This window comes from Moschus berezovskii, chromosome 14 (genome assembly GCF_049115385.1).
Source record: "Moschus berezovskii isolate FMDL1 chromosome 14, NW_MosBer_1.0, whole genome shotgun sequence".
NCBI classification, from domain to species: Eukaryota; Metazoa; Chordata; class Mammalia; order Artiodactyla; family Moschidae; genus Moschus; species Moschus berezovskii.
In genome coordinates this window covers 49,760,417-49,785,540 of record NC_142473.1, presented here as the reverse complement: position 1 = coordinate 49,785,540, position 25,124 = coordinate 49,760,417, and the positions used below count along the sequence as shown (strand labels likewise).

Here is a 25,124-nt window from a genome sequence, read left to right as displayed (position 1 = left end):
GGATACAGGGTGGGTGATGACCAGATGTACCATAGCTTAGTGGCTTCCTGGAAATTTGACCCAAAGTCTTAAGGAAGCTAGGCTACGGGGGCTGCAGCAGATATCCAAGAACTCTTGCACCTCTTCATGTGTGCATCGGTTCAAGAAATACTAAGCTACTTGTAAGTGTCTGCCACTAGGAAAGATGGAGAAGTCAGACTCCCTCTAGAAGAGTACAGAGACCAGTGAGAATGAGAAGCATACATCAAATGTAGTAATATTAGCCACCTCTTATTTCCTGCAGATGCAGATTTTCTCATTTAATCTTTTTAACAACACTGGACCTTAGATTGGAGAAGGAAATGGCAACCCACTCCAGTATTCTTGCCTGGAAAATCCCCTAGTTAGAGGAGCCTGGCAGGTTACAGTCTATGGGGTCACAAGAGTCGGACATGACTGAGCGACTAAGCACATACCCAGGGCTTAGATGGTAGAGAATCCGCCTGCAATGCGGGAGACCTGGGTTCAATCCCTGGGTTGGGAAGATAGCCTGGAGAAGGGCATGGCAACCCACTCCAGTATTTTTGCCTGGAGAATCCCCATGGACAGAGAAGCCTGGGCAGCTACAGTCCATGGAATCACAAAGTCGGACATGACTGAGCAACTAAGCACAGCACTAGTTTCCAAATGAAGAAACTAAGAGCAGAGAACTGATAAACTGAGAAATTATGTAGTTTATCTAAGGTTGCATAATAAACAATCACTAAGACTTCACCCTGTTGTTCTACACGTCCAGACTTCAGGACTTTTAAATAACAAGTCCTCTATCTGTTTATAGCCCTAGCTTCAATTCTCAGTCTTCAAACCAAACACTTTCAACTGTTTGTTTCAAAATATGCCTCCATATTTTTTAATGCTTTATTTTATAGTTTTAGATTTCTGTCAAATTTTGTTATGAAAGTTGAAGATTTAGCTCATAAGTGCACTACACAAACACACACTCTTGCTCCTCCAACTTCTCAAAATAGTAATATTACAAATTTGTTGAGATAGTTATTCCTAACTGTATCATTATTATGTAAACTTAGTTTATAGCTGAATCATATAGTGTGATTACTTTCTTTGTTCCACCCAGGAGTTGGTCATTTGTATTTCTAGCCTGGCTCTTACCCTTGATCTCCATACTTGTATCTAATTGGCTCCCTGACCTTCCCATTCGGATGGCACATTTAATGCATACAGAACTGAGTTCTTGGTCTCTACCATAGCCTTCCCTGGTGGTTCAGAGGGTCAAGAATCTTCCTGCGATGCAGAAGACCCAGGATGGAACTCAGGGTTCCATCTCTAAGTCTGGAAGTTCCCTTGGAGAAGGGAATGACAATCCATTCCAGTATTCTTGCCTGGAGAATTCCATGGACAGAGGAGCCTGGTGGGATACAGTCCATGGGGTCACAAAGAGTCGGGCACCACTAAGTGACTGACACTTTCACTCTCCCATAGCCCGGTGCCTTCTCCCTCTTCATTTAGAAATGCAAGTTATTGGCAGTTCCACCTTCTCATTAACTCAGACCAAAAGTGCTGGAATCATCATTGACTACTCTCTTTCTATCATTTATTCTATTAGAAAACTCTGTTGTTTCATCTTCAAAATTTGATGATCTCTCCCCACAGTTTTCTGTGGACCAATCCACATCACCTCTCACCAGGTTCATTATAGTCATCTCCTAACTACTGGCCCTGCTGCTGCCTTTGTCCCCTCAGACTCATCTCAACACGGAAGCCTGAGTGATCACATTAAAATAAAATCACATTGTGCTGTTTCTCGGCTTTAATCTTTTAATGACTTCCATTCCCACTTAGAGCAAAGTTCTTATGATAACCTGCATGATTCGGTCCCTCACAGCCTCTGTGACCTCACCATTTTTTCCTCCCTTCTCTTCTTACTATCTCCTTTCTCTTCTGCAGACACGGCACTCCCACCTCATGGCATCTGTACTTGCTCCTCGATCCGTGTGCAGTTTCCCCCATTACAGCTTCCTAACCTCATTTCTAAAGGTCTTCACTCAAAAAGGAACTCTATTGTGAAGCCTTCCCTACTTAACATTTTATTTAACTCTCTTCAATACTATTTAATCCCTCTTCCAGACTTTTTTCTTCTCTGCATTGTATTATACGTGCGTATATTATATGTGTATTTATATATGTGTGTGTATATATACATGTATGCATATGTCTGTATATAGTTGGTTTTGCTCATTGCCAAGCTTTTACACATAAGAAATATAAGACTCATGATGGCAAATGGCTTTTGCCTATTTGGTTCCCTGATGGATTCCTAGTAGCCTGAAGAGTAGTGGTGGTGGTGGTTTAGTCACTCAGTCGTGTCTGACTCTCTGTAGCCCTGCCAGGCTTCTCTGTCCGTGGGCTTTCCCAGGCAAGAATACTGGAATGGGTTGCTATTTCCTTCTCCAGGGGATCTTCCCAACCCAGGAATTGAATCCACATCTCCTGGATTGCAGGTGAATTCTTTACCACTGAGCCATCAGAGAAGCCCACCCTGAAGAGTAACTGACAAATAATTGTATCCCATAAATGTTTTTTGAATGAAGAACAAACGAATGATCTTGATTTTATTTGTGTGTGTTCACATGCCTATCACTAACTTGTTCCAAACTCTTTCAGGTGTTTAAGTTTCTTAATAAGTACATTAAGTTTTATTTCTTTCTGAGGAGGACTGCCTTTGAGAGCATAGAGCAAGGAGTAAGTGGAGAGGCAAATGAAGAGAACTGGTAGATAAGACAGATGTCCATACATGCATGAGTCAGTTTCTGAGCTCTCTATAGAACTCCGTGGGTTTATTTGCCCTGCACAAATCTCCACTAGCCCAGTAGCATTCTAGTTAAGTTTTCCTATCAGGTAGACTAAGATCTCCCAATTTGTTCTTCTTCAAGAGAATCTTGACTGTTTATCACTTTACTTGTCCAGGTTAAATTTAGAATCAGTCTGTCAAATTGTAATTTGATTGGAATTACATTTAGCCTGTAGATCAGTTTGGAGAATATCTATGTAATATTGAGTTCTTCCAATCTCTGGACATAGCATATCTCTTCATTTATTTAAACCTTCCTTAACTTTACTCAATAATGCTTTACCTTTTTTCTATAAAGAAATAGTGTATAGTTTTAGGTAAATTTATTCCAGGGTTTTGATGTTTTCTGATGCTGTTTTAGGTAAAGTTTTTTTTCTTTTCTATTTTTTAACCTTTCTTTCAGGTACATAAAAATTAAATCTTTTTTTATTTACTTATAGCCATCAATCCACCAGTCATCAATAAGCATGCCTATTAATTGTAATAATCTATGTTCAGCTTTTTAAATTTTTTTTTTTGCCATGCCACATGGCTTGTGGGATCTTAGTTCCTCGGCTAGGGATCATTCCAGGCCCTTGGCAGCAAAAGCACAGTCCTATCACTGGACCACCAGGGAATTCCCCAGGATTTATTTCTTTATACAGGAGAAATGACAGAATGAATTCTTTATGTCAGAACTTTATACCATTTATTTCTTTTCCATACCTTATTTCCCTAGCTAAGGCCTGAAGTACAGTATAGAATGTAAGCAGTAAAGTGTCTTATTTCTTACGTTAATTGGGTAGCTTTTCACATTTCACCAGTAAGTACGTCAGTGCTGTAGCCTTGTTTTTAGAGGCCCACCATCAGATAAATTCCTCTTTTATATCTGTTTTGTTAAAAACTTTTACCATAAATAGATGTTGATTTTTATCATATTTTTTCTACATTTACTTAGATAATTATATGATTTTCCTCTTTATTATTTTACTACGAACAATTATATTTTTAAAACGTCATATGTAAATTAACCTTATAAACTTGAGGTAAAACACATGGAAGTAATGTGCTATCATTTTCATATTTTTCTTCATTCAGTTTTCTCATATTTCGTTTAATTTTTTAAAAATCTGACTGCAAAAAATTTGTACATTATGTCTAATTTTTCTCATCTGTAAAAGTGTAAAGTGGATGTAAAGGTGTTTATAAAGTACTTTTATTATCTGTTTAATGTTTTCAGTAAAGATCCATAGTGGTGTTGGCATTTCAACCATGACATGATTATTTTTGACTTTCTCCCCTACCCCTTCTTTTTTAACTATTTTAACAAAGGTTAGCAGTTTTTGTGTAGCTCTTTCAAAGCTAACTTTTGGCTCCGTTGATTTTCTTTAAATATATTGTTTTTATTAATTTCTGCTTTTAAATTTATTATTTCCTTCCTTCTACTTAGTTTGGGTTTAATTTGTTGTTCTCTTTCCAAGTTCTTTAGATAGATGCTTTGATTATTTTGTTCCACGTTACAGTTTTTAAAGCTAAAATTTTTCCATTAATTTGATTCTTAAGCATTTGTGTGGGGAAATCCTACAGTTCTCTTCCTGTGTGTTTCTTTTACTCTCATACGACTACCACACTCACACCTCTGACACCAAACATGTTGGGGTTTTTCTTATGTATTTCACAGGCAATTCTGAGACCAGCTGGGTGTCTTACAGTTTAACTCAATTTGACACTGTCTACCTGATTAAGGACTCAGTCCCATGAGACTTCCCTGGCTTCAAATGCCAGTCACAAGTAGCAAGTGCCCAGATTATCCACAATTTCTATCCAACTTGGCTACAGGTCAGACGGTCCCATGACCTCCTCCTTGGATTCCATTATTTGCCAGAACAGCTCAGAGAACTCAGGGAAACATTTACTTGCTTTACCAGTCTATTGAAAGATGTGATAAAGAATACAGATGAACAGAGATACATTGGATGAGGTCTGGGAAGGTCCTGAGCTCAGCAGTTTCTGACTCCATGGAGTTGGGGGATGTGTCACCTTCCTGATATATGGATGTCTTCACCGACCTGGACGATCTTTGAAACCAATACTTTAAATAATTTATGGGGGCTTTCTATTGTAGGCATGGTCAATTATCAGCTTCATTTCCAGCCCTCTCCCATATCTGGAGAATGGTTGGGGGACGGTACTGAAAATTTTGAGTTTCTAATCATGGCTTAGTCTTTTTGGTGATCAGTTCCCATCCAGAAGCCATCAAGGAACCTACCCACAGTTGCCTCACTCAAACAGAAGATGCTGCTAGTGCTCTTAGTGCCCTTATCACTTAGGGATTTACAAGGGTTTTAGGAACCCTATGTCACGAGCAGGGATGAGGACTGTAATGCAATATATTTCTGATTTTCATTGCGGTTTTTACTTGGAACCATGGTTATTTGGAAGTGTATTTCTTGGAGAAGGAAATGGCAACCCACTCCAGTGTTCTTGCCTGGAGAATCCCAGGGATGGGGGAGCCTGGTGGGCTTCCGTCTATGGGGTCACACAGAGTCGGACACGACTGAAGTGACTTAGCAGCAGCAGCAGCAGCAAACATATAGAAACACTCTATCTTTTTATTATAGAGTTCTAGCTTAATTCCATTATGATCAGCCTTTATCCTATCTAATATCTCTGCCAGTCCCTGCTGTTAACCTAACTTCCTTCCAGAATGTCTTCTGTGTCATCAACTGTTGATCTCTGGGTGAGAATGTGTGGTGGTTAGGTACACAAGCGATGGACCACAACCACTTCTCCCCTTTTCAGTACAGGAAAATATGTGTGAAAAGGCGAGTTGAAAGGAGGGCACTATGTGTGTATAGTAAAGGATTGACTCAACAAGCTTGGGGTACCTAAATCCTGCACATTCTACAGAAGGGACTAGACCTTGAGTGAAAGAGTAGGTTGCCATGCCCTCCTCCAGGGATTCCCAACCCAGGGATTGAACCCAGGTCTCCTACATTGCAGACAGATTTTTTAACCATCTGAGCCACCAGGGAAGCCCATAATTTGTGATGGTTACTTGTTTTTGTTCATTTAAGGGCTCTAGGCTACACTGATCCTCCTCTGATGAAGGGAGTAAAGACTGACCAGCTAAGATTAGTCATGTGGGTACTCCTTACCACCCGCAGTAAGAACATTGGGCATCAAGGTTTAGGTGAGCTTTCCTCGTTGGTAATACTTTGTATGTTTTGTCACACATCACTGTGGGGAGCACCACGTGCTGTATGTGTGACTCCATTGGAAAAGAGCAACTGGAAACCAATGCCTGATTTTTCTCGGACTCCACCCTATGTAATATATTTTTTTATTTGCTGATTTAAATCTGTGTCCTTTTATTGTAATAAACCATATGAACATGACTTAGCAGCTAAACTACCACCGCCACCATGAGTGTAACAGCCTTTCTGGGTCTTTCTAAGGAATCATCAGACCTGAGGGTGATCTTGCAGACCCCCAGCACGTGTGTGTGTGTGCAGAGTCACTACAGTGGTGTCCAACTCTTTGTGACCCTATGGACTGTAGCCCACCAGGGTCTTCTATCCGTGGGATTCTCCAGTTAGGAATACTGGAATGGGTTGCCATGCCCTCCTCCAGAGGGGAACTTCCTGACCTAGGGATAAAACCTGTGTCTTTTATGTCTCCTGCATTGGCTTGCTTGCTAAATCATTTCAGTCATGTCCGACTCTTTGTGACCCCATGAACTGTAGCCTGTCAGTCTCCTCTGTTTAAGGGATTCTCCAGGCAAGAATGAGGTGGGTTCTTTACCACTAGTGCCACCTGGGAAACCCAGTACAGTGGTGCTTAAAAATTATTGAGACTGGGATATCAAAACTCTGTTGATAATGATTCCCTGCCTAACTTGTATAACCTACTATAAAACCAAAGTTCATTAATTTTGGCAATATCATACAAGTAGTACTAAAGAATAATTATTCATAATATCTGGTTATATGTATCAGATGAAAATATGAGATTGCCCCCACTTCTTCATGAGGATCTTCACAAAATGACAAGCAGTTAAAGATTTTTTGTTTTGACCTTTCAGTTATAAATACAGACAATTAAGGATGTCCTAGAATCTGAGGAAGGCCAACATCATGAAAGAGAAGGTCCAAGGTAAACAAACAGATCAACTGATGATTGGAGAAAAAAAGATTAAAGCAAGAGAAAAAATTCCAATTAACACCAATCACTGAGGACCAAGCAAAACCAGTGAAAACAAGATATCTAATTACCTTTTGGGGAAATCACAGAAGATACAAGTACAAAGTAAAAGTACAAAGAAACAATCAAAACCTCCTTGAGGGGGAAAAAAAAATCTGCAAAAGAATGGCATCAAACACCCTAGCTAGAACATGAAGTACTAGAAGGTATTGTGACAAAGTATAAGATTCTAAGGTAAAATAATTTTAACCTAAATTCTGTGCCCAGCTTTCTTTTAAGAATTAGAGCACAATAAAGATTACTTTAACTACCTGTGAACCCTCACTGGAAAAAAAGTACTCAAGGACACACACAAGCAAAATGTATCTTAAAATGGGAGATGATAATGGGTTTGATGAAACTGCAGTGAGCATTGAAATAAATATTTTAACCATAGTTTGCTGCTGCTGCTGCTAAGTCACTTCAGTCGTGTCCGACTCTGTGTGACCCCCCAGGCTCCCCTGTCCCTGGGATTCTCCAGGCAAGAACACTGGAGTGGGTTGCCATTTCCTTCTCCATAGTTTAGATGTTTGCTAATACTCTGAAACAATGGATTGGGAATAAACCATATTTTGAAAGACAATGTCATAATAAATTCCAAGGGGAAGAAGATTCATATACAAAATTAACAAGCCTGACTTAATAAAAATATAGAAATAAGTCCCTTGTGAATAAAGGATAGGCATTATTTTTAGATACATTTGAGCACAAATGCATGAGATAGGATAATTTTTAAATGGTTGAAACCATCAAGGCATTCTCTGAACTCAAGACAATATAACTAGAAGACAAAAATATAGTCCTCTGTAAAATCTGTCTTCAGAATTTTAAAATTTCCATTAATTTATGTACAGCAAAATTAATCAATTTTAAGTGTGCAAGTTTGTCACATATAGTCATATAACCACTACCATTCAGTTCAAAATAATTTTTAATATCTCTTATGACTTTTTTCTTTGACCTATAGATAATTTAGAAAAGTATTGTTTAATTTTCAAATATTTAGAGATTTTCTAGATATTTAGGGTTGAATTCTACTTTAATTATATTGTTGTTAAAGAACATACTTTGTGTGATTTCATTCGTTTTTAATTTAATGAGAATTTTTTAATGACCCAGATATGATTCATCTTGCTGAATGTTTATATTTGAAAAGAATGGGCATTTTGATCATTTGATGGAGTATTAATAGGTAAAGTAAGTATCAATTACATCAGATTGGTCGATAATATTATTCAAGTCTTTTATATCCTTAACTTCTTTTTTGCTTTCAATGAATTACTGACAGAGTAGTGTTGGAATCTCTACTTACGTATTTGCCTATTTCTCCTCTTAAGTCTATCTCATTTGTTTAATATATTTTGAAGTTCTGTTATTAGAAGCATATGCATTTATGCTTCTTGCTTATGCATATGTCTTCTTGCTGATTTTAGCCTTTGTCAGTGAAATATCACCTTCCTCCCTGGTAATATTCCTTGGGCTGGAATCTTGATAGTAATATAACCACTCTAGCTTTCTTTAGATTACTGTTTGCACAGCCTAATTTTTTTCATCCTTTAGACCTATCTTTGTCTTGATAATTTAAGTGGGTTTCCTGTAGATAGTGTATATAGTTGGGTCTTGCTTTACAGTCCTATCAGAAAATTTAAATACTATTAATTGAAGTTATCAGGTATATACATTTAATGTAATTATCAATATGGTAGTGTTTAAATCTGTCTTTTCTGTTAGTTCCACCTGTACTTTCATTCGTTTCTTCTGTGCCTTTTTTTGAATTGAGCATTTAGAAGTGTGTTATTTAGTTTCCAAATATTTAGAGATTTCCCAGATATCTTTTTGTTATTGATTTCTAATTCATTTCCATTGCAGCCAGAGAATATACTTTGAATCTTCTCAAATTTAATTGAGACTTGTTTTATGGGCTATAATATGATCTTTCTTGTTCAGTGTTCTGGGTTCACCGGAAAAGATGTGTATTCTGTTGCTATTTGGTGTTTCTTTAATGCCACTCATTAGGCCAAGTTAGTTGATAGTGCTGTTCAGGTATTCAAATCTCTGACTGCAACTTGTTTATCCTTGTTTTTGCTTCAGATAATGAAATGACCCTCTTTTTCCTGATAATAGTCATTGCTTTTACATATACTTTGTCTGATATTAGCTTAATCACTCCAGATTTCTTTTTATTAGTTTAAGTGTGGCATATCATTTTTTATTCTTTTACTTTTAATGTATGTATACCTGTATATTTAAATTAAATTTCTTGTACAGAGCATAGTATTGGGTCTTGCTGTTTACTAAATTAGATAATCTTTGCCTTTTATTTGGATGCTTAGATCTTTTACATTTATGTGATTATTGAAATTTTTGTTTAAATTTACCATCTTACTATTTGTTTTCCATTTCTATCATTTATGTCTCTTCCTGTCTTATTCCCTTTTCCTTTTTTTCTGCTGTCTTTTGGATTAACTTAATATTTTTAAAGCATATATCTTATCCCTTTTGTTGGCTTATTAACTAATTTATAGTTGATAAATTATGTTATTTTAGTCATTTCTTTGGGGTTTGTGGTATATGTTTTTAATACACAGAGCCTAACTTAGAGTGATTTTATACTCCTTATCTTCAGTTCAGGAACCTTACAGCAATGTTAGTTTCATATCTTTCCAGTGAATAACCTCAATAAAATTAAAATTTCTCTTTCTCAATATTAATTTTTTTAGTCCCAGAGAAGACTCTGAATCTCCCTGTGTGGGTCACATACTCATCCCTGAACAGAAGACAGTGGTCAGGGGCATGAATACTTTGGTCTGAATTCCTGCAGCAGCCCTCCTAGAACTTTATGGAATTGGGAAGGATTTCACCAGAAGAACCTAAGTATAGGAATGCAAAAGTGTGCTAGCTAGACAAAGATTAGAGCTATCACAGACCACTATAGGTAAACATCACAGAGTTTACAGGTTCGCAGGTATAGAACTCACACACATTTGCTATCAGTTTCCTGTATATCTTGCCAACAGTACTGACCTTGGCCACACAAAGCAGAAGCAAATGAAGCATTTCTTTGTATGACATTTTCCTTCCCCTTGTACCCCTCCAGGGCATTTAGCCACCAGTGACACCTCTGCATATCTGATTTCTGTCAAGCTGGTAAAGAAGCCAAACACTCCATACTCTTTTATATCTGACTTTTATCAGAATTCTGGAAAACTTTTTACGAACAATATGAGTACTTCTGTGTAAGGCAGTGTTTCTCAACCTTAGCACTACTGACATTTTGGACCAAATAATTCATTGTAGTGAGGGGCTCCCCTGTGCATTGTGGGATGTTTAGCAGCATCCCTGGACCCTACCTACTAGATGTCAGTAACACCTGCCTCCCCAGTTGTAACAATTTATCCAGTTTATCCAGTGTATCCACATAACACCAAATGTGCCCAGAGGGAGCAAAATTGCTTCTGGTTGAGAACCACTGATTTAAAGGGAATGTTTATACACATCAGAAGCCATAGATTCTTAACCCCAAATCAGTATGGGCTGATGGGGGGAAAGCAGAGTTAGCATTAGGTTCCATCAACTCCTGTTCCATAGCCCATAAACTGGTCACTTCTCAAGGGACCACATCTGTTGTCACCACAGCAAAAACAGCTTCCAGCACCTGGAAGAGAGCAGTGCTCAACATCCACAACAGATGTTAAGAGAATAAGCAGATGGATGGTTGAATGGATGAAGGACGAAAAGGAAAATGTGCATGATTATTCAGTGTTACTCTGGGGAAAGGAGTGACTTAAGTGGTATGTACGTAAGAAAAGGAGATATTTTACTATTACACTTAAAAACGTTTGTACTTGAATTTTATCACTCTTACTTTCATAGTTTCGATAATTTTAAATGATTTATTTTTAAAGTACTTGGAAATCAAACCAAGCCTTTTCTCCCTAATAAATCTTTAATTTGCCTAGGTTTTTCTTTTAAGTACAAAAGTGGACTTTAGCCCTAGTTCACATTCTGAATATATAACCAAATCTGAAGCATATTTTTTTTCCTTTAACTCATCGGCAAACAGCAGTATAATGTAAATATTTGTGAATGAAAGAGGTTTATGTTGGAGAAAAATGTACTTAGCACAAAAGTAACTTAACACAGTACATTTAGTTGTGTGCCTTGGCCTTGAGGGTGGGAACTGGAGTAGATGTATCGTCACATCTCCAGCCCTACAGAGCTTGTGCATTGAGGGCCCTCAGAAATCGTATGCTTAAAAATATGATGTTAGAGCTTCATACGCATGACTTTGGTTGCTTCTGTTTTACTTTGTTCAGACCAAGATTATTAGGGCAGGATGAGAGGAGAGGGGGCTTGAGCCCTCTGAAAAAAGTCCTCTGAGAAGAACAGATGTCTGGGCCTTTCTGCTTAAGGCAGACAGAAGAGGTCCAAGGGCAAAGGAATAGGCCAGGGAGTGTGAAGAGAAAAAAATAATTCATGGGGACAGCTGTTGCTCCTCTTTTTCCTCTGCTACTAGCTGGAACCTGGATCAAATCCTTCAGTGACAGCAGACCCTCCACCTGCAGTCGAAACCCCAACAACACAAAACTGTCTATCCCCAGCCCATGTGACACCCCACTCCTGTAGAATTGTCATCTCTCCCCTCACCTCCATCCCAGAGAGAAAGGCCCAACTACCTAGGTCTCTTGATATCAGGGCTTTGGAGCCAGAAGAGCCTGGCATGCTTTCGAGGGGAGGTCATTTATTTACATGAAACAGGCAGAGCTCAGGGATACAGAGCAATCCATCTGCCTTAGTGACCAGACAGGCTCCCTTCACCTCATCCTCCTGCAGAAGCGGTCAAGGAACGAGGTTGGGCGAGGTGACCTTCCAGAGATGAATCTGTGCTTCTAAAAATAAAAGTATCCTTGGAGAATAAAGGAGGGGAGGAGAGGCTATGGATGTTGAGGGCAAAAACCGGACACCCCAGAGCATTATCATTATGAAGCTATATTAATTAGACCCAGACACCCAGCTTGATAACCTCAAGTATCACAGAAATTGAAACTAAATGAACTGGCTTTTTTCTTTTTTTCCCATTTCTGATTGTATTTTCCCGGGCTAAAAAGGAGAATGAGAATGGTGTCTTCTGCCCTATTTGATTGGCTGCACACTGGCCGAGGAGATGTTTTCCCCAGCAGAGGAAAGTGGGGCTTTCTTATAGACACACCAAGGGAAAGCAAAAGCTTAAGCAAAGTGGACGCCCAGCGGTCAGCAATCAGGGGCTGTGGGATCTGGATCCCCTCCTATGTCTGCCTGTCTGGAGATTGCATAGGGCTGGGCAGGTGTCCAAGGGTGTCCAGGGCTGTGGATGTGTGGGCTCATGGCTGCTGCTCTGCAGGGTCCTTGTCTAGAGAACTATAGGGACTAGTGTTTGCAGGCCTCAGTGAAACCACATCCCGGTCTGCACAGGTTGTGTGTGACCAAGTTGTGTGCAGGGTTCTGGTGGGTAGAGGGGGGTGTGTGTGTGTGTGTGTGTGCACGTGTGCATGTGCGTGCACACATGTGTTGGGACGGAGAGTATTTGCAGGAGTGTATGGACGTATTGCAGCAAACTTGGTGGGGGCCATGTAGGGAAAAGTGAGGACTGTCAGGGAGGGATGCATATGGATGGTGACTATTTGTGTGCCTGTATGAGGTTTGTGGGAAAAACTGCAGGCAAACCAGGGATGAGGAGTCTCCAAGGGGCTGTATGGAGACCCATTTGAGAGAGTGCACGAGGCTGTGGGAGGTGTGTGCAGAGCTTGTCTGGGCTGCCTGTGAGACAGACAGCACTGCTGGGTACTCTGTGTAGCTTTGTCCTGGGGGCTGTGTGGACTATGATGGGGATATGAGTGAAATCGCATATGGGGTCTCCAAGGGGATAGTAAGGCTGTGGCGGCTTCTGTTCTCTGTGCAGGGCTGCAGGTAATGAGACAGAAGGGACAGAACCCAGACGGTCTGCAGTTCTGCCATCTAAAGATGAGTATGTTTCCTTAGGGAGGGAGCTCCAGAAGTAGGAACATTGATTCTTCTTGTGATTAACGATGTGAAGGGAAAAGACATGAGGGATTTGAGAGATGAGCAGAAGGACCAGTGCAGCCCCTTGCAATGCTGCCCTGCCCCTTCTTCTGTGTGCACCAGGCTAAAGACACTTTCTTTATTATGATTATTATTTTATGTTTAAAATTTATTTATTTTTTAATTGAAAGATAATTGCTTTACAGAATTTTGTTGGTTTCTGCCAAATGAAGATATTTCTAGCACTTCACTTTGTGCTTTCTCAACAGGACAATGTGGATCTTGGAGAACTGATGTTTTCCCTCTGCTATCTTCCCACGGCTGGCAGGCTGACCATTACCATTATAAAAGCCAGGAATTTAAAGGCAATGGACATAACAGGAGCATCAGGTAGGACAATCTCAAATTCACATTTCCTCCTACAGTTCTTATATAGCACCTCATGAAGCTTCCAGTAGAGTAATAAAGGTACATGGACTTTGGAACCAAACTGCCTAGGTTTAAACCTAGTCCTAGACCTAATAGCTGTGTGACTCTGGCAAGTCAGTCTCTCTGGGTTTTAGATTCCCCATCCGTAAAAATGAGGATAATAATAGTGTCTGGCTCTTTGGGTTGTTACGGGATTATGATGCCTAAGAATGGTGCCTGGCACACACTGAATGCTGCTCGGTGTGGCTCTCATTATTACTGCCAGTATTCCCTCTTAGGTCTCCTCCACGTGTCTGTGGACTGGACACACAGTTTGCACATGCTGATACATCTAACTGGGCCTTTCCTCGGATACAAGCAATTGTCACCTCAGGCTTTTAGAAGATTAATATCCTATATCCTTCTATGAAAGGTCCATCAGTGAACTGTGCAGTTTGGTTTTTCCAGTGAATCAAGCATGTACCCTTAAATTTTAAACCCCCACAGAGGGACTTCCCTGGCAGTCCAGTGGTTAAGATTCCACGCTTCCAATGCAGGGGACATTAGTTAGATTCCTGGTGGAGGAACTGCTTGGCATGGCCAAAAAATAAAAAAAACAAATGAAATCCTAACAGAAAGTATGCTGAAATGGAGTTCCTTTATATAAGTTTACAAGCCACCTCTGCAGGGGTTCCCAAAATGTCACAAAATGCCCAGTCCACTGGCTTTTGGTCACTGAGATCAAAAGATGGAGTATATTGCCTCCTGGATACCAGTGTTTTATTCAACCGGAAAAAAAAAGATGTGACCCCTTCTGGCCCTCTGAGTCCTCCTGGACAGTGTATGAGTGTCAGGGCCACCCATGGTTATGCAGGTGAAGCAAGGAGAACTCCCCACTGAGCAGGAAAATAGTGAGGTGAAACCAGGGATGTCTCACCAGGTACAGAGACCAGCCTTGTCCCTGGTCACCCAATCGCAGCATGGCCCCAGAAGCAAGCCTGCATCCTTTCTCTCCCCAGCTTACTGAATTGCTTCCCCCTTCACAACTTGACTTGCAGGCAGCTCAAGAGCTTGAAGCCCCTGCACTGTAGGACATCCACCCACACCCCAGCTTCTTGCTATGTCTAGGTATTTAGCTTCTCCTTTTCCTAAAGGCCTGGGTTTTAGGAAAAGACTCCATGGGGTGGCTCCGAGTCAGAGCATGCCACCTCTTCCTCTGTGCCTTGAAAATGGCTTGCGTTTCCCTTCCTGTGGCAGCCTGGCAAGTCCGTGGTCCTAGCTGGAACATTTCTACTTTGATAACAGTTGTTTTTACACTATTTTTTAAATTCCACACATTTTAAGGAGAGTGTATCCTGTGCTTTTTCCTGAATGAATGACTTAATTACCCCAACTCCAGTCGTTGCCCAGACATCGTATAAATTAAAATCTTCAGACTCCAGTCCGCAGGCAGGTAAAGGGCTTCTGCACCCTGTGGTCCTTGAGACGCCACCATGATGAAACCGCTGGCCTAACTCTGCGTGTCTCCTCACGGTACTCCTGCTTCTCATGGTCTGCGCAGATCCCTATGTGAAGGTCTCACTGATGTGTGACGGCAGACGACTGAAAAAGCGGAAAACATCCACCAAGAGGAACACTCTGAATCCTGTTTACAATGAAGCCATAGTCTTTGACGTCCCTCCCGAGAACATTGACCAAATCCACCTGTCCATAGCAGTCATGGACTACGACCGGTGAGATGCCTGGAGCTGTTTCTCCTTGCAGACCCCCTGTGCCCAGGGCTGGGGGAAGGGGCGGCCGCCGTGGGTTCTTAGCTGGTGTCCCAGTGCAGCCACTGAGCAGCACATTGAGAGCTGACGGACAGGGAGTCACCATTTTACAAGCCTCCAAGCTCTCCTGTTTCTCATTTCTCTCCCCTCCTCCGTCCTTCTGTCTCTCCCTCGCTTCCCCTCTCCATCCCTGGACACCCCCTAGAATCTTAGCTTGGAGAACTGTGGGCCCCACATATCTTAATCTTCCCTCAGGCAGACCTACCTGGCCTTTATCAGAAAGATTCCACTCAAAACAGCAGAATGATTACTTGAGCCAGACCATCAACATTTTGAAATACACAGCTTCATTCTTTTTTTTTTCTTTCTCTTCTCCCAGTATGTTTAATAAAGATCATTTCTATCCACTTAAGTCTGAATGCAAACACAGAAATGTTCTCTTGAAATTGCTAAATCAGTATGGATGATGGGGTACATTAAAATGTATAAGATGCTCGACTTTCTAATTAATACCGCACAGAAGAGATATTTATAGCCTGCATTGTAGCCAATTGTGTATTTAAAGGACTGATTTGAAAAACAGTCATTTTAATATGCAAAGGAAGTACCAACAGGGAATTATACATGTTAAACCAGTCATTAGACAAAAATGCAAAGTCTTTTTTTAATTGGAAACCTCCCACGTGGTCTGGGCACAATTATAAAAAAAAAAATATTATTCTGACTTCTAATGTCTTACAATATCATTTGCAGCTAAAAATTTTCCCACAGACCCTGAAATATCAGCCCAGCAGCCTCAGTGCCCTGAACACTCTTTCCAGCAGATTTCTGGGTGAAACATAATCGTCTTGCAACCCAGGGAGCACATCCGTTGGCTCGGCTGCACATGGGTATGACAGCACATGCTGGGCTGTAGACCTCATCCTGTCCCTCTGGACGACACACAACACTAGTAGTGTCAGGCCACAGGAGGGAACATGGCCCACCAGCCGTGGAAGGCTGGGTCAGTATTTTTCAAGCTATTGCCAAGTTTCCCACATCGACAAATCTGATTATGTGAGCTCTGCTTCAATTTAATTCTCAATAAACTCATGAATCTGGTCTGGAAAAATCCATGGCAGAATTCATGGGGCTTCTGCATGCAACTGATTTTAATGAGCATAGAATCCAATATCCTTCACACTACTTCTCCCCCCTTGCCTCCCCCTTGCACTGTCCATAGGAGAAAAATCCCTCATCTTTGGAGGAAGGAAAAAGAAAGAACCTGTGAATTTGGATCCCAGAGAATTAAAGGATGAGCCATGTAATTCTGGATGCATGCAAAGGACTTATAACCAAAAACTGGAAAGAAAAAAAAATGATCCAAGGCAGAGACCTATCCAAGGATGTTTCAGAAATGCTAGCTAGGTATTAAAGGATCTCAGTGTTTTTCTACAGTAGGGAACTGAAGTTGGATCAGAGAAGCAAAGCTGGGCTTGGAAGGAAGGAGGGAAGAGCATGAAAAGACAACATGTTTTCTAAAGAGAGGTCTTGCAAGAGGCAGGAGCCACCTCCATTCTGCCCTTGTCAGCTCAAGGCTACAGCTGCCAGACTCGGAGCTCTTCCATGACCCATTCTTGATTCCCGTTTGCGGAAATGAAACAGGCATCAGTGCAAGAAACTCCTTTCAGTGCCCCGTTTTTCTTTACGTAGATCTGAAGGCCTGAAGTCAGCCTTGTTCCAGAGCCAGAGGTGGCATCCTTTGTGTGCATCAGGGAGTTTTTCCAACTCAGGGTTCTTGGGAACAAGCTAAGTTCTGCCAGTGTTAAGACAGCCCTGGTGTGTGAGGGCCAGACTCTGGGCTTCTTCTCTGTGCCCCCAAGTGCCATATTGGTCCCCACGTCCTAGTGGCTGTTAAGGTTGACCTGTGCTTTTACATCTAGGAGTGAAAAGAACCAACCCTATCCTAATTCCTCTATGTTTAATTGAGTGGTTGCTGTTCTTCCATACCAAAATGTTAGGAAAAAAATAACTATTGTGGACCATTTCACAGTGTAGGTCACAATGAGATCATTGGCGTGTGTCAAGTAGGCAACGGAGCTGAAAGGCTGGGCAGAGACCACTGGAGTGAAATGTTGTCATATCCACGCAAGCCCATCGCACATTGGCATTCCCTGGTGGAGGTAAGAACCTGCTTCCATGTGCACCCCTTTGCAGAAGGATAAATGCTTTACAGTTGAAATGCAGGAGCCACCAAAAATGTGCATGTACCAGGGTCTGTGGTCATCGATGGGTTTCCCTGGTTGTACTTCCTGGGACCGTTCCTTGGGAATTGCATTCAGTCTGCTCCCTGCCAGTCTGTTAGGTTTTGAACGTAGACCAGGGATCATCGTTCACTTTGAATATTTTCAAAAAAAGATCTAGATTCTCTTATTTTATGTCATGGCTTTGGATTGACATTTGGAGGGCATCTGCAAGATCTGGGTGAGTGTGGAGTGTCAGGCCATCATAGTGTGACTTACAGCTGGCGTCAGAAGGAACTGGAGACCGGGAGGGATGAAGCGTGGATTTTAGGACTAGCTCTACCATAAACCTGTGATTCTGGGTTAGTATCAATTGTATATGATGAAAAAAAAAAAAACAACCAAATTAACAAACCACAAAAGTAGCAAATGAAATGGAAATGTATTTCTCTCTCACATAAAAAAGGTTCAGAGGAAGGCTGTCTAGGCTGTTATAGTGGCCCTGTGATTAACAGAAATTAAGACTTCTTTCTGCCTCCCTGTCCCAATGTGGGGTTTTTTTTTGTTTTGTTTTGGTTTTTGGTTTTGTTTAGGTTACCTCATTGAACATGACAGCTAAGCTCCAACCACCACATGTCTTCTGGTCATAGAAAGATGAAGACACAAGCCAAAAGCACATACGTTCCTTTTTAAAGGATTTTCCTTGATGTCTTATGCGGCACTGCTGCTTCTATTTAATTCAGTCACAGAACTTGGCCATAAGGTTATGTCTGGTTTCAGTGGAGGGTAGGAAGTGTATTCTTTTTGTTGGTGGCAGTGTGTACGACTGAAAAAGCAGGTTCAGATGCCAGTTGCAAGGTAGAAGAGGAGTGGGTACTTGGAGACGGTGGACCGTGGTTCTGCCTCCCACACTCATTCATTCACTCACTCCCCTGTCCTTTCCTTCCCATTCTTCCCCCTTTCATCCTTAACTCAGTGACACACCCTCTTTATTTACTAACTCGTTCTCTCAAGAATAAATTGCATTCACTGAGTGTCATTTCTGTGGGTCAAAGGCCGTATCAGATAGAAAAAATATATAGATGTAAGAAACCTCTCCTTTCCTTGAAGAGCTCTTATACTCTAAGAGAGGATGGCATGTAAACTAACCACTGACGTGCACGATCGTAAACATTATCGTCCCCATCAGGTACTAAGGGGCACAAAGGAAGGAGGTGTTTGTCATGCCTGGGTGAGCTTGTCCACGAAGTCTTAGTCCCTCCTGCTCTTGGGAAGTGAACTGAGCCCCTGGGAACAGAATATGAGGGAATGTGGGTTCCATGCAGAGAACTCCCTCTTATTCTCCCAGGGCAGGCAGCTCTGTTCGCTGTAAAACCATCTTGAGAGGCCGAGATCAGAGCCTTGCTTGCTCAGTGTGGGTTTCACTGCCCTGGACAGTCAGGAGAGCCTAAGGAAACATGCAGGGCTTCTGTGGAGAGGCCAGAAGGCCCCAGGGGATGAAGGGACAGCCTTTGTTGGAGATGGTACCAGAGGGGAAGAGCAGGACATGGTCCGAGGGCTGATTCTAAACTTTAGGGCCTCTAGGTGGTATACTCCAGGAGGGCCTGGGGGCCCCCTAGCTTTCAGGTCCCTGAGGACACCTCTGTCCTTGGGCCACAGAAGCGAAGACTCTTTGCTGGATTCAAAATTAATCCCTGCGGGAGACCATCGAAACTGTGAACCACTTGAGAAGTAGCTCGGGGACTGGTGCTGACGACGACGCACCTGACTTCTTCAGGTCCTGGTGGAATTCTCGAAGGAGTCCATCTGTGGGCTTATTAAATTGCCAGAGCCTGTCACTAGCAGCAGCAGAGCATTTGTAATAGACTTTATGCACCCTTACAGAGTCACTGCCGACTTTCATTCTTATTTGTAATCTGGAGTGTTAAAGTGTCAGAGCTTCTGAACACAAGGAATGGGAAAGGAGTAGGGGTCAGGGTGTGGCGTGGAGCTGAGACAGGAGCCTGATTCTGTGCACAGCACTCCCCTGTCTGTGGCCTTGCCAGGGAGTGACTGGGGGTGGCACACTGTACACGAGCCCCCACACATGGCGCGTGCACCTTACACGAACATGTAGAAAGTGGGCCTGGGAGGCTCTGCTCACTGCCCAGGAGAAAGTGCTATGTGACTGGCCGCCTAGGAGACATGCCTTAAACCCTGGGCACTTGGCTTATTGCAAATCTGTGTTTGACAGTTATGTGAGAAATAAGTGTTTTTAGGGTTAAACCACTGAAACTTGGGAGCTGTTTGTTAACAGTAGCTAAAATTACTTCAACGATTACAGTGGGCTTTTCTCAACCATTGCTGCACAACTAAGGAAATGAAATGTCCCTTATATGAAAGGCAAATGGAGGGAGGCTTTCCCTGCCCTGTTGCTTCCTGGGTCTTTGAAGTACATGCCTGAGACTTTGAATCCATCCTAAGCAGGGAAGCAATAGTTTCTCTTTTTAGAACGAATGTGTGATGAGCAGAACTGCGGCAGTGGAACTGGATGAGGTGAAAAGCAGTGTCAGAGGGGTGACCATGCTTTGCTGACAGCTGTCAGGATGGAGGAGGCTATGGGCAGAGCGGCTGGAAGTGCTTAGTTTGGGCTTGGATGGACCAGACTCAAATCCCTGTGCTACCACTCAGTTGCATGTGTCCGTCCCTTGCTGAATCTATTTTCTCCTCTGTCAGTGGCCGTAATAGTGCCTGTGCCACAGGGTGGTTGTGGGATTAAACAATCTAATGTATATGAAGCACCGTGGCTGGCACCCAGTAAATGTCAGTAACCTTCCCAATTACCACCGTTATTACGTAGGTCCATATTGCTCTGTGTTCTCATGGGACTGGCGCACAAAGAAACATCATAATGTTTGTCACGGAGGGAAAAAGTTTGGACATCCCCCACCCCCCACATGCTGCTGAGTGATCACCTCAAACTGGGGGAAGGGATCATTTGTGACTTGGCTGGATGTAAGTGCAGATATTTCAGTTCTGTTCTTTCTCCTTTCTTCCTTGGCCTTAAAGATAAATTACTGTTACACTAAGAACTGTTATATTTTCTACTTTAAAACAAAAATAGCAATTAAGTTGCTCTTCTCTGTGTGTGTACAGAAGCATAGTGTAAAAATGAATGAGAGAGAGAGAAAAAAGAGAAGATACAGGGTAGTTAGGATTTAGTATGAAGGGAGGCTGGCCTGGCAGAAGCTCTTTGCTGCTGGGGGCTGAGGGGCCAGGTTAGGACTGAACCCTGGGACCTGCAGAGATCTGGCAGCCTGCCTGGGGCTGCATCCAACACACCCTGACCTTGCCAGAGCAGGTGGCAGATGGAGTCTTCAAAGCCAGTGAGTTCAAAAATCCATTTCTCTCTCAGGAATTCTGGATGGCTTCACTGCACACTCAAAGGTCAGCCAGTGCTGCTTCACTCTCTTGTCTCCCCATGATGTCAGTGGCTCAGAAAGCTGTGTCAGTTCCCTGCTAGCAGCTGCCTGGGCCCTGGGGACAGGAGCATCCCCTCTACAGGCCCTCAGGAGATGACAGAGCTCTCAGGGCTCCCCCCACAGTCCCCTCCTCTGTATATCCAAGAGAAGATGGTGCTGAGCACCTTTCCCACCCCTTCACGTGGAGCTGATCCCACCATGCGCTCTGGGGAGAATGATAGAAATAGCTCCAGGTTTCCATCGCTTCCTTGTGAAATGTTGTTTGGCCTCTGGATTAAAAGGTAGTGAATTTCACTGATGGAAAGACCAGACCACAGACACCATTGGGTTAAAGCAGTTTTTACTTTTCTCAAAGGGATAGAATCCAATCAGAATGTACAATGAAGGTCAGCAATATTCCCCCTAATTGACAGAGATGCAAGATTCTAAATCCCAAAGCCCTGCTCAGGGGGTACTCAAGTGTGAGTAAGTCTTCCTCTCTCCAAGCTCAGTCTTTTCCCTGTGTACCTGGTTAGACTTGACAGTCTGCAGGACCACCTCAAGAGGTCAAGGAAACCTGCAACTCTAGGTTGTGCAGTTCCTAGCATAAGTAGTGGTGGGTGTGGCACCGTACACCCTGGGTTGAGCAGAGTCCTCATCAGCCAGCTGCTGCCCCCTTGAGGGTTTAAACTTCGAGCTGTGTGACTAAAGCAAATGTCACCACCCAGACTCAACTGGGAATTACCGTTGCAGGCCCTTTAAATCAAATCTAGATATTATCCATCAAGTGCCCGGCAGGCCTACCCAGCGTCTTTGAGGGCCACATAGTCCCAAGATTGCCCAAGCTGGATTAAGTGTCCACTCCTGGTCCACTTTGCTAGAGGTTAAGGTAATGGAAATGCGACCTGGTCCGACTCCAGCCGGAGTGTTGAAAGTAGACTTCCTGGGAAAGGTCCACCCCTTCTCAGGGAACTGGACACAAGTGACCTCACCTGATTCCCAGAAGATTTTGAAGTGAGGAAGTCAGAGGCTTTAGTACTCTGGGCCAGCTGTCACTCATAATAGATTTAGGAAAGAGGAGCGATTCCCCAGAAAGAGGAGCGGTTGACTGAAAGAAACCAAGCAGGAGATCAGGTTTCCATCACGGAGTCTGAATGTGTGTAGGGCCTGGGTCCTGGTAAGGATTAGACCAGCAGAGGAGGAAACGGGGACCAGAGGGGGGAAAAAAAACCCATGATGCTAGGCGCAGAATGGGAAGGCCCAAGGGAAAGTTGCTGCTCTATCTCCTTCCTCCTCCCCACGCTGGCGCCTGGTGAGGAAAGCACAAAGGCCCTGGTGATGGGGGAGAGCGGTGTGCTTGCATCTGACGGGGCTTGTTGTCCTGCTTGTCTTTGGCCATCAGATGCTGTTGTCACTGCCTGTGCTGATGGAACCCCCTCAAGGCTGACCAGGCCCCACTGCATCTCTTGACTGCCCTGAGGTCTCTGAGGCCTGGCAGCACCTCATTTGATGCCAGGCTCAAGAGGTCTTCTGTGCAGCCCTGGGACAGGGTCACTTTCTGCACTTGTTGGATGCCTTCCCCGCAACAGAAACCTTGTTGGCCAATATTGTCATCTCCTTTTCGCATCCTGGGAGCATTCAGGGACATGTAGGAACTGCAGGAGACTCAGGAGTTATGTGGCCATTTCTACCTTGTTCCTCTAGCTTCATGTTGGCTCAGGGGCCCTAGCTGCCTTCAGCTTTCTCAACCCACCTGAAACTTGAGGCTTCAAGCTTGAGGGGTGAATCTGGACCTCACATCAAGTACCCTCCATCTCTCCTAAGAAAGGCTGTCTGCTTCCTCTTTCTCACTAGTAGAAACTTCCTTTATATCAGAGCATCATTTCCTTTAACCCATAACTTATGTTCAGATCTCCAAGGTTTCCTCTCAACATTGGGATTTCAGTGTGTCTCTTTTCTCTTGACAAGGCCTAGCTTTAGAGACTCCATTTCTGGAGGGATTGTCAGATCATTGACCTCATGTTGTTGGTCCTCAGTTTGCAGGACATGTAGCATTGAATGTAACAACACAGTTTACAGAGAATAGAAACACTGTCCCTGTTACATACGCATTGAATTAGTATCTGAAGATTGAATGAATGATATATAATGAAATCAGTTGTGTTCCTTTAGTTCTAAAGTTCAACCGTTTCTCAGTCCAAAGTAAAAGTCAGTTCAGAGCAAAATGTAAAAGGTATTAAGACTGAATTTACAGTGAGCTCTTCAAATGGAGATGGTCCTTATTAAGCTCCAAGCTCTGATTACCTTTTCTTTATTTAGGAGAAGGATGTGAGAAGAGGTCATTTCCGCACCCCTAACCCTGTGACTTGGTTCCCATGAACTGCCCTCTGATGGTAGTGACTCTGTATTTCAAGTGCATTTGGGAAATATTCAGAACAATAATTTAGGCACCTTAGTAAATTATGAAGGTCCCCCTCATGCTGATATGGGTGGCCAGGTTCTGAAGAACTTTGTATCTTATTTCATAAGAGACAGGAGCAGAAACCACAGACGTCCCTGTGGTGAATGGCAGAGTGCTGCACCCCAGATGAGAATTGATCAGGAGGGGTGACAAGGACATCAGTCTGCAAGTTGACTTTTCTCACCAGGGAAACATTTTAGCAGCAATTTTACATCAGGCAATGATTAGCTCAGCCTACCTGTGAAAATTTTAAAAAAAGAGGAAAGTAGTGGGAAGGTATTTTTTGGACAAAAGAAAGGCCTTATGATTGGGTTTTTATTTTTCAAAAACTACATTTTTTATTGGGGGATTTAGTATGCTAATATCCATAAACACCTGCAAAGCCCCTGAAGCAACACTGATTGCACAGAACATAGAAATGTACTTCATGTTGGGATCTGAAAAAACATGTAACAAACTTGTTAGAATCTGTGCCAGTTGATGTAAGTGGCCAGAATGTAGTTTGGACCAGGAGGCATGGTTGGTGTTAATGGGGCGTTGTGTTTCCAGCTGGTGGAGGGAATGGTCAGCAAAGCCAAGAGCATTCAATGTTTCCCGAGCAAGTCCTCTTTCCAATGTAGAATTATCTGATTTAGGGGGGAGAAATGGATGCTAAACATTTTCTCATCTTTAACTAGTATACAAAATCTGTGACTCTTCCAGTGGTCTGTAGAGATAGGAATCATATAAACCATGGAAGATTAAGGTAAGAACTAGAGGAATGTCAGTTCAGTTCAGTCGCTCAGTCGTGTCCGACTCTCCACAACCCCATAAATCACAGCACGCCAGACCTCCCTGTCCATCACCAACTCCTGGAGTTCACTCAAACTCATGTCCACAGAGTCGGTGATGCCATCCAGCCATCTCATTCTCAGTCTTCCCCTTCTCCTCCCGCCCCCAACCTTTCCCAGCATCAGAGTCTTTTCCAGTGAGTCAACTCGCATGAGGTGGCCAAAGTATTACAGTTTCAGCTTCAGCATCAATCCTTCCAATGAACACCCAGGATTGATCTCCTTTAGAATGGACTGGTTGGATCTCCTTGCAGTACACCTTGGGAAATACCAAATGCAAAAGTAGGAAGTCAAGAGATACCTAGAGTAACAGGCAAGTCTGGCCTTGGAGTACAAAATGAAGCAGGGCAAAGGCTAACAGAGTTTTGCCATGCAAACACCCTCTTCCAACAACATAAGAGACTACTACACATGGACATCACCAGATGGAAACACTGTCCTTGTTACACAGGCATTGAATTCGTATCTGAGGAACGAATGAAAAAATGAGTGAATGAGATATAATGAAAGATCCATCTAGACAAAGCTATGGTTTTTCCAGTAGTCATGTATGGATGTGAGAGTTGGACCATAAAGAAGGTTGAGTGGTGAAGAACTGATGCTTTTGAATTGTGCTGGAGAAGACTCTTGAGAGTCCCTTGAACATCAAGGATATCAAACCAGTCAATCCTAAAGGAAATCAACCCTGAATATTCGTTGGAAGGACTGATGCTGAATCTGAAGCTTCAGTACTTTGGCCACCTGACGCAAAGAGCCAACTCATTAGAAAAGACCCTGATGCTGGGAAAGATTGAAGGCAGGAGAAGAGGATGAGATGGTTGGATTGCATCACCGACTCGATGGACGTGAGTTTGAGTAAGCTCCAGGAGATGGTGAAGGACAGGGA

At 42.7% G+C, this 25,124-nt stretch overlaps 1 protein-coding gene across 3 annotated transcripts in view; it reads left to right on the top strand.

Annotated features, from left to right (window-relative positions):
- SYT9 (synaptotagmin 9) overlaps positions 1-25,124 on the top strand; it is a 235,239-nt gene that overhangs the window by 151,538 nt on the left and 58,577 nt on the right. Inside the window, exons 4-6 of one of the 3 annotated variants that reach the window (XR_008685614.2) lie at positions 13,378-13,498; positions 15,078-15,249; positions 17,323-17,447. Coding sequence is in view for 2 of the 3 variants with exons in the window: in XM_055423454.2 (XP_055279429.1) it covers positions 13,378-13,498; positions 15,078-15,249; positions 17,318-17,447 (423 nt within the window). In the remaining variant the exon portion in view is untranslated. Of the gene's footprint in view, positions 1-13,377; positions 13,499-15,077; positions 15,250-17,317; positions 17,448-25,124 lie in introns of all 3 variants that reach the window. The other 2 variants (XM_055423454.2, XM_055423455.2) reach the window with 2 other exon arrangements.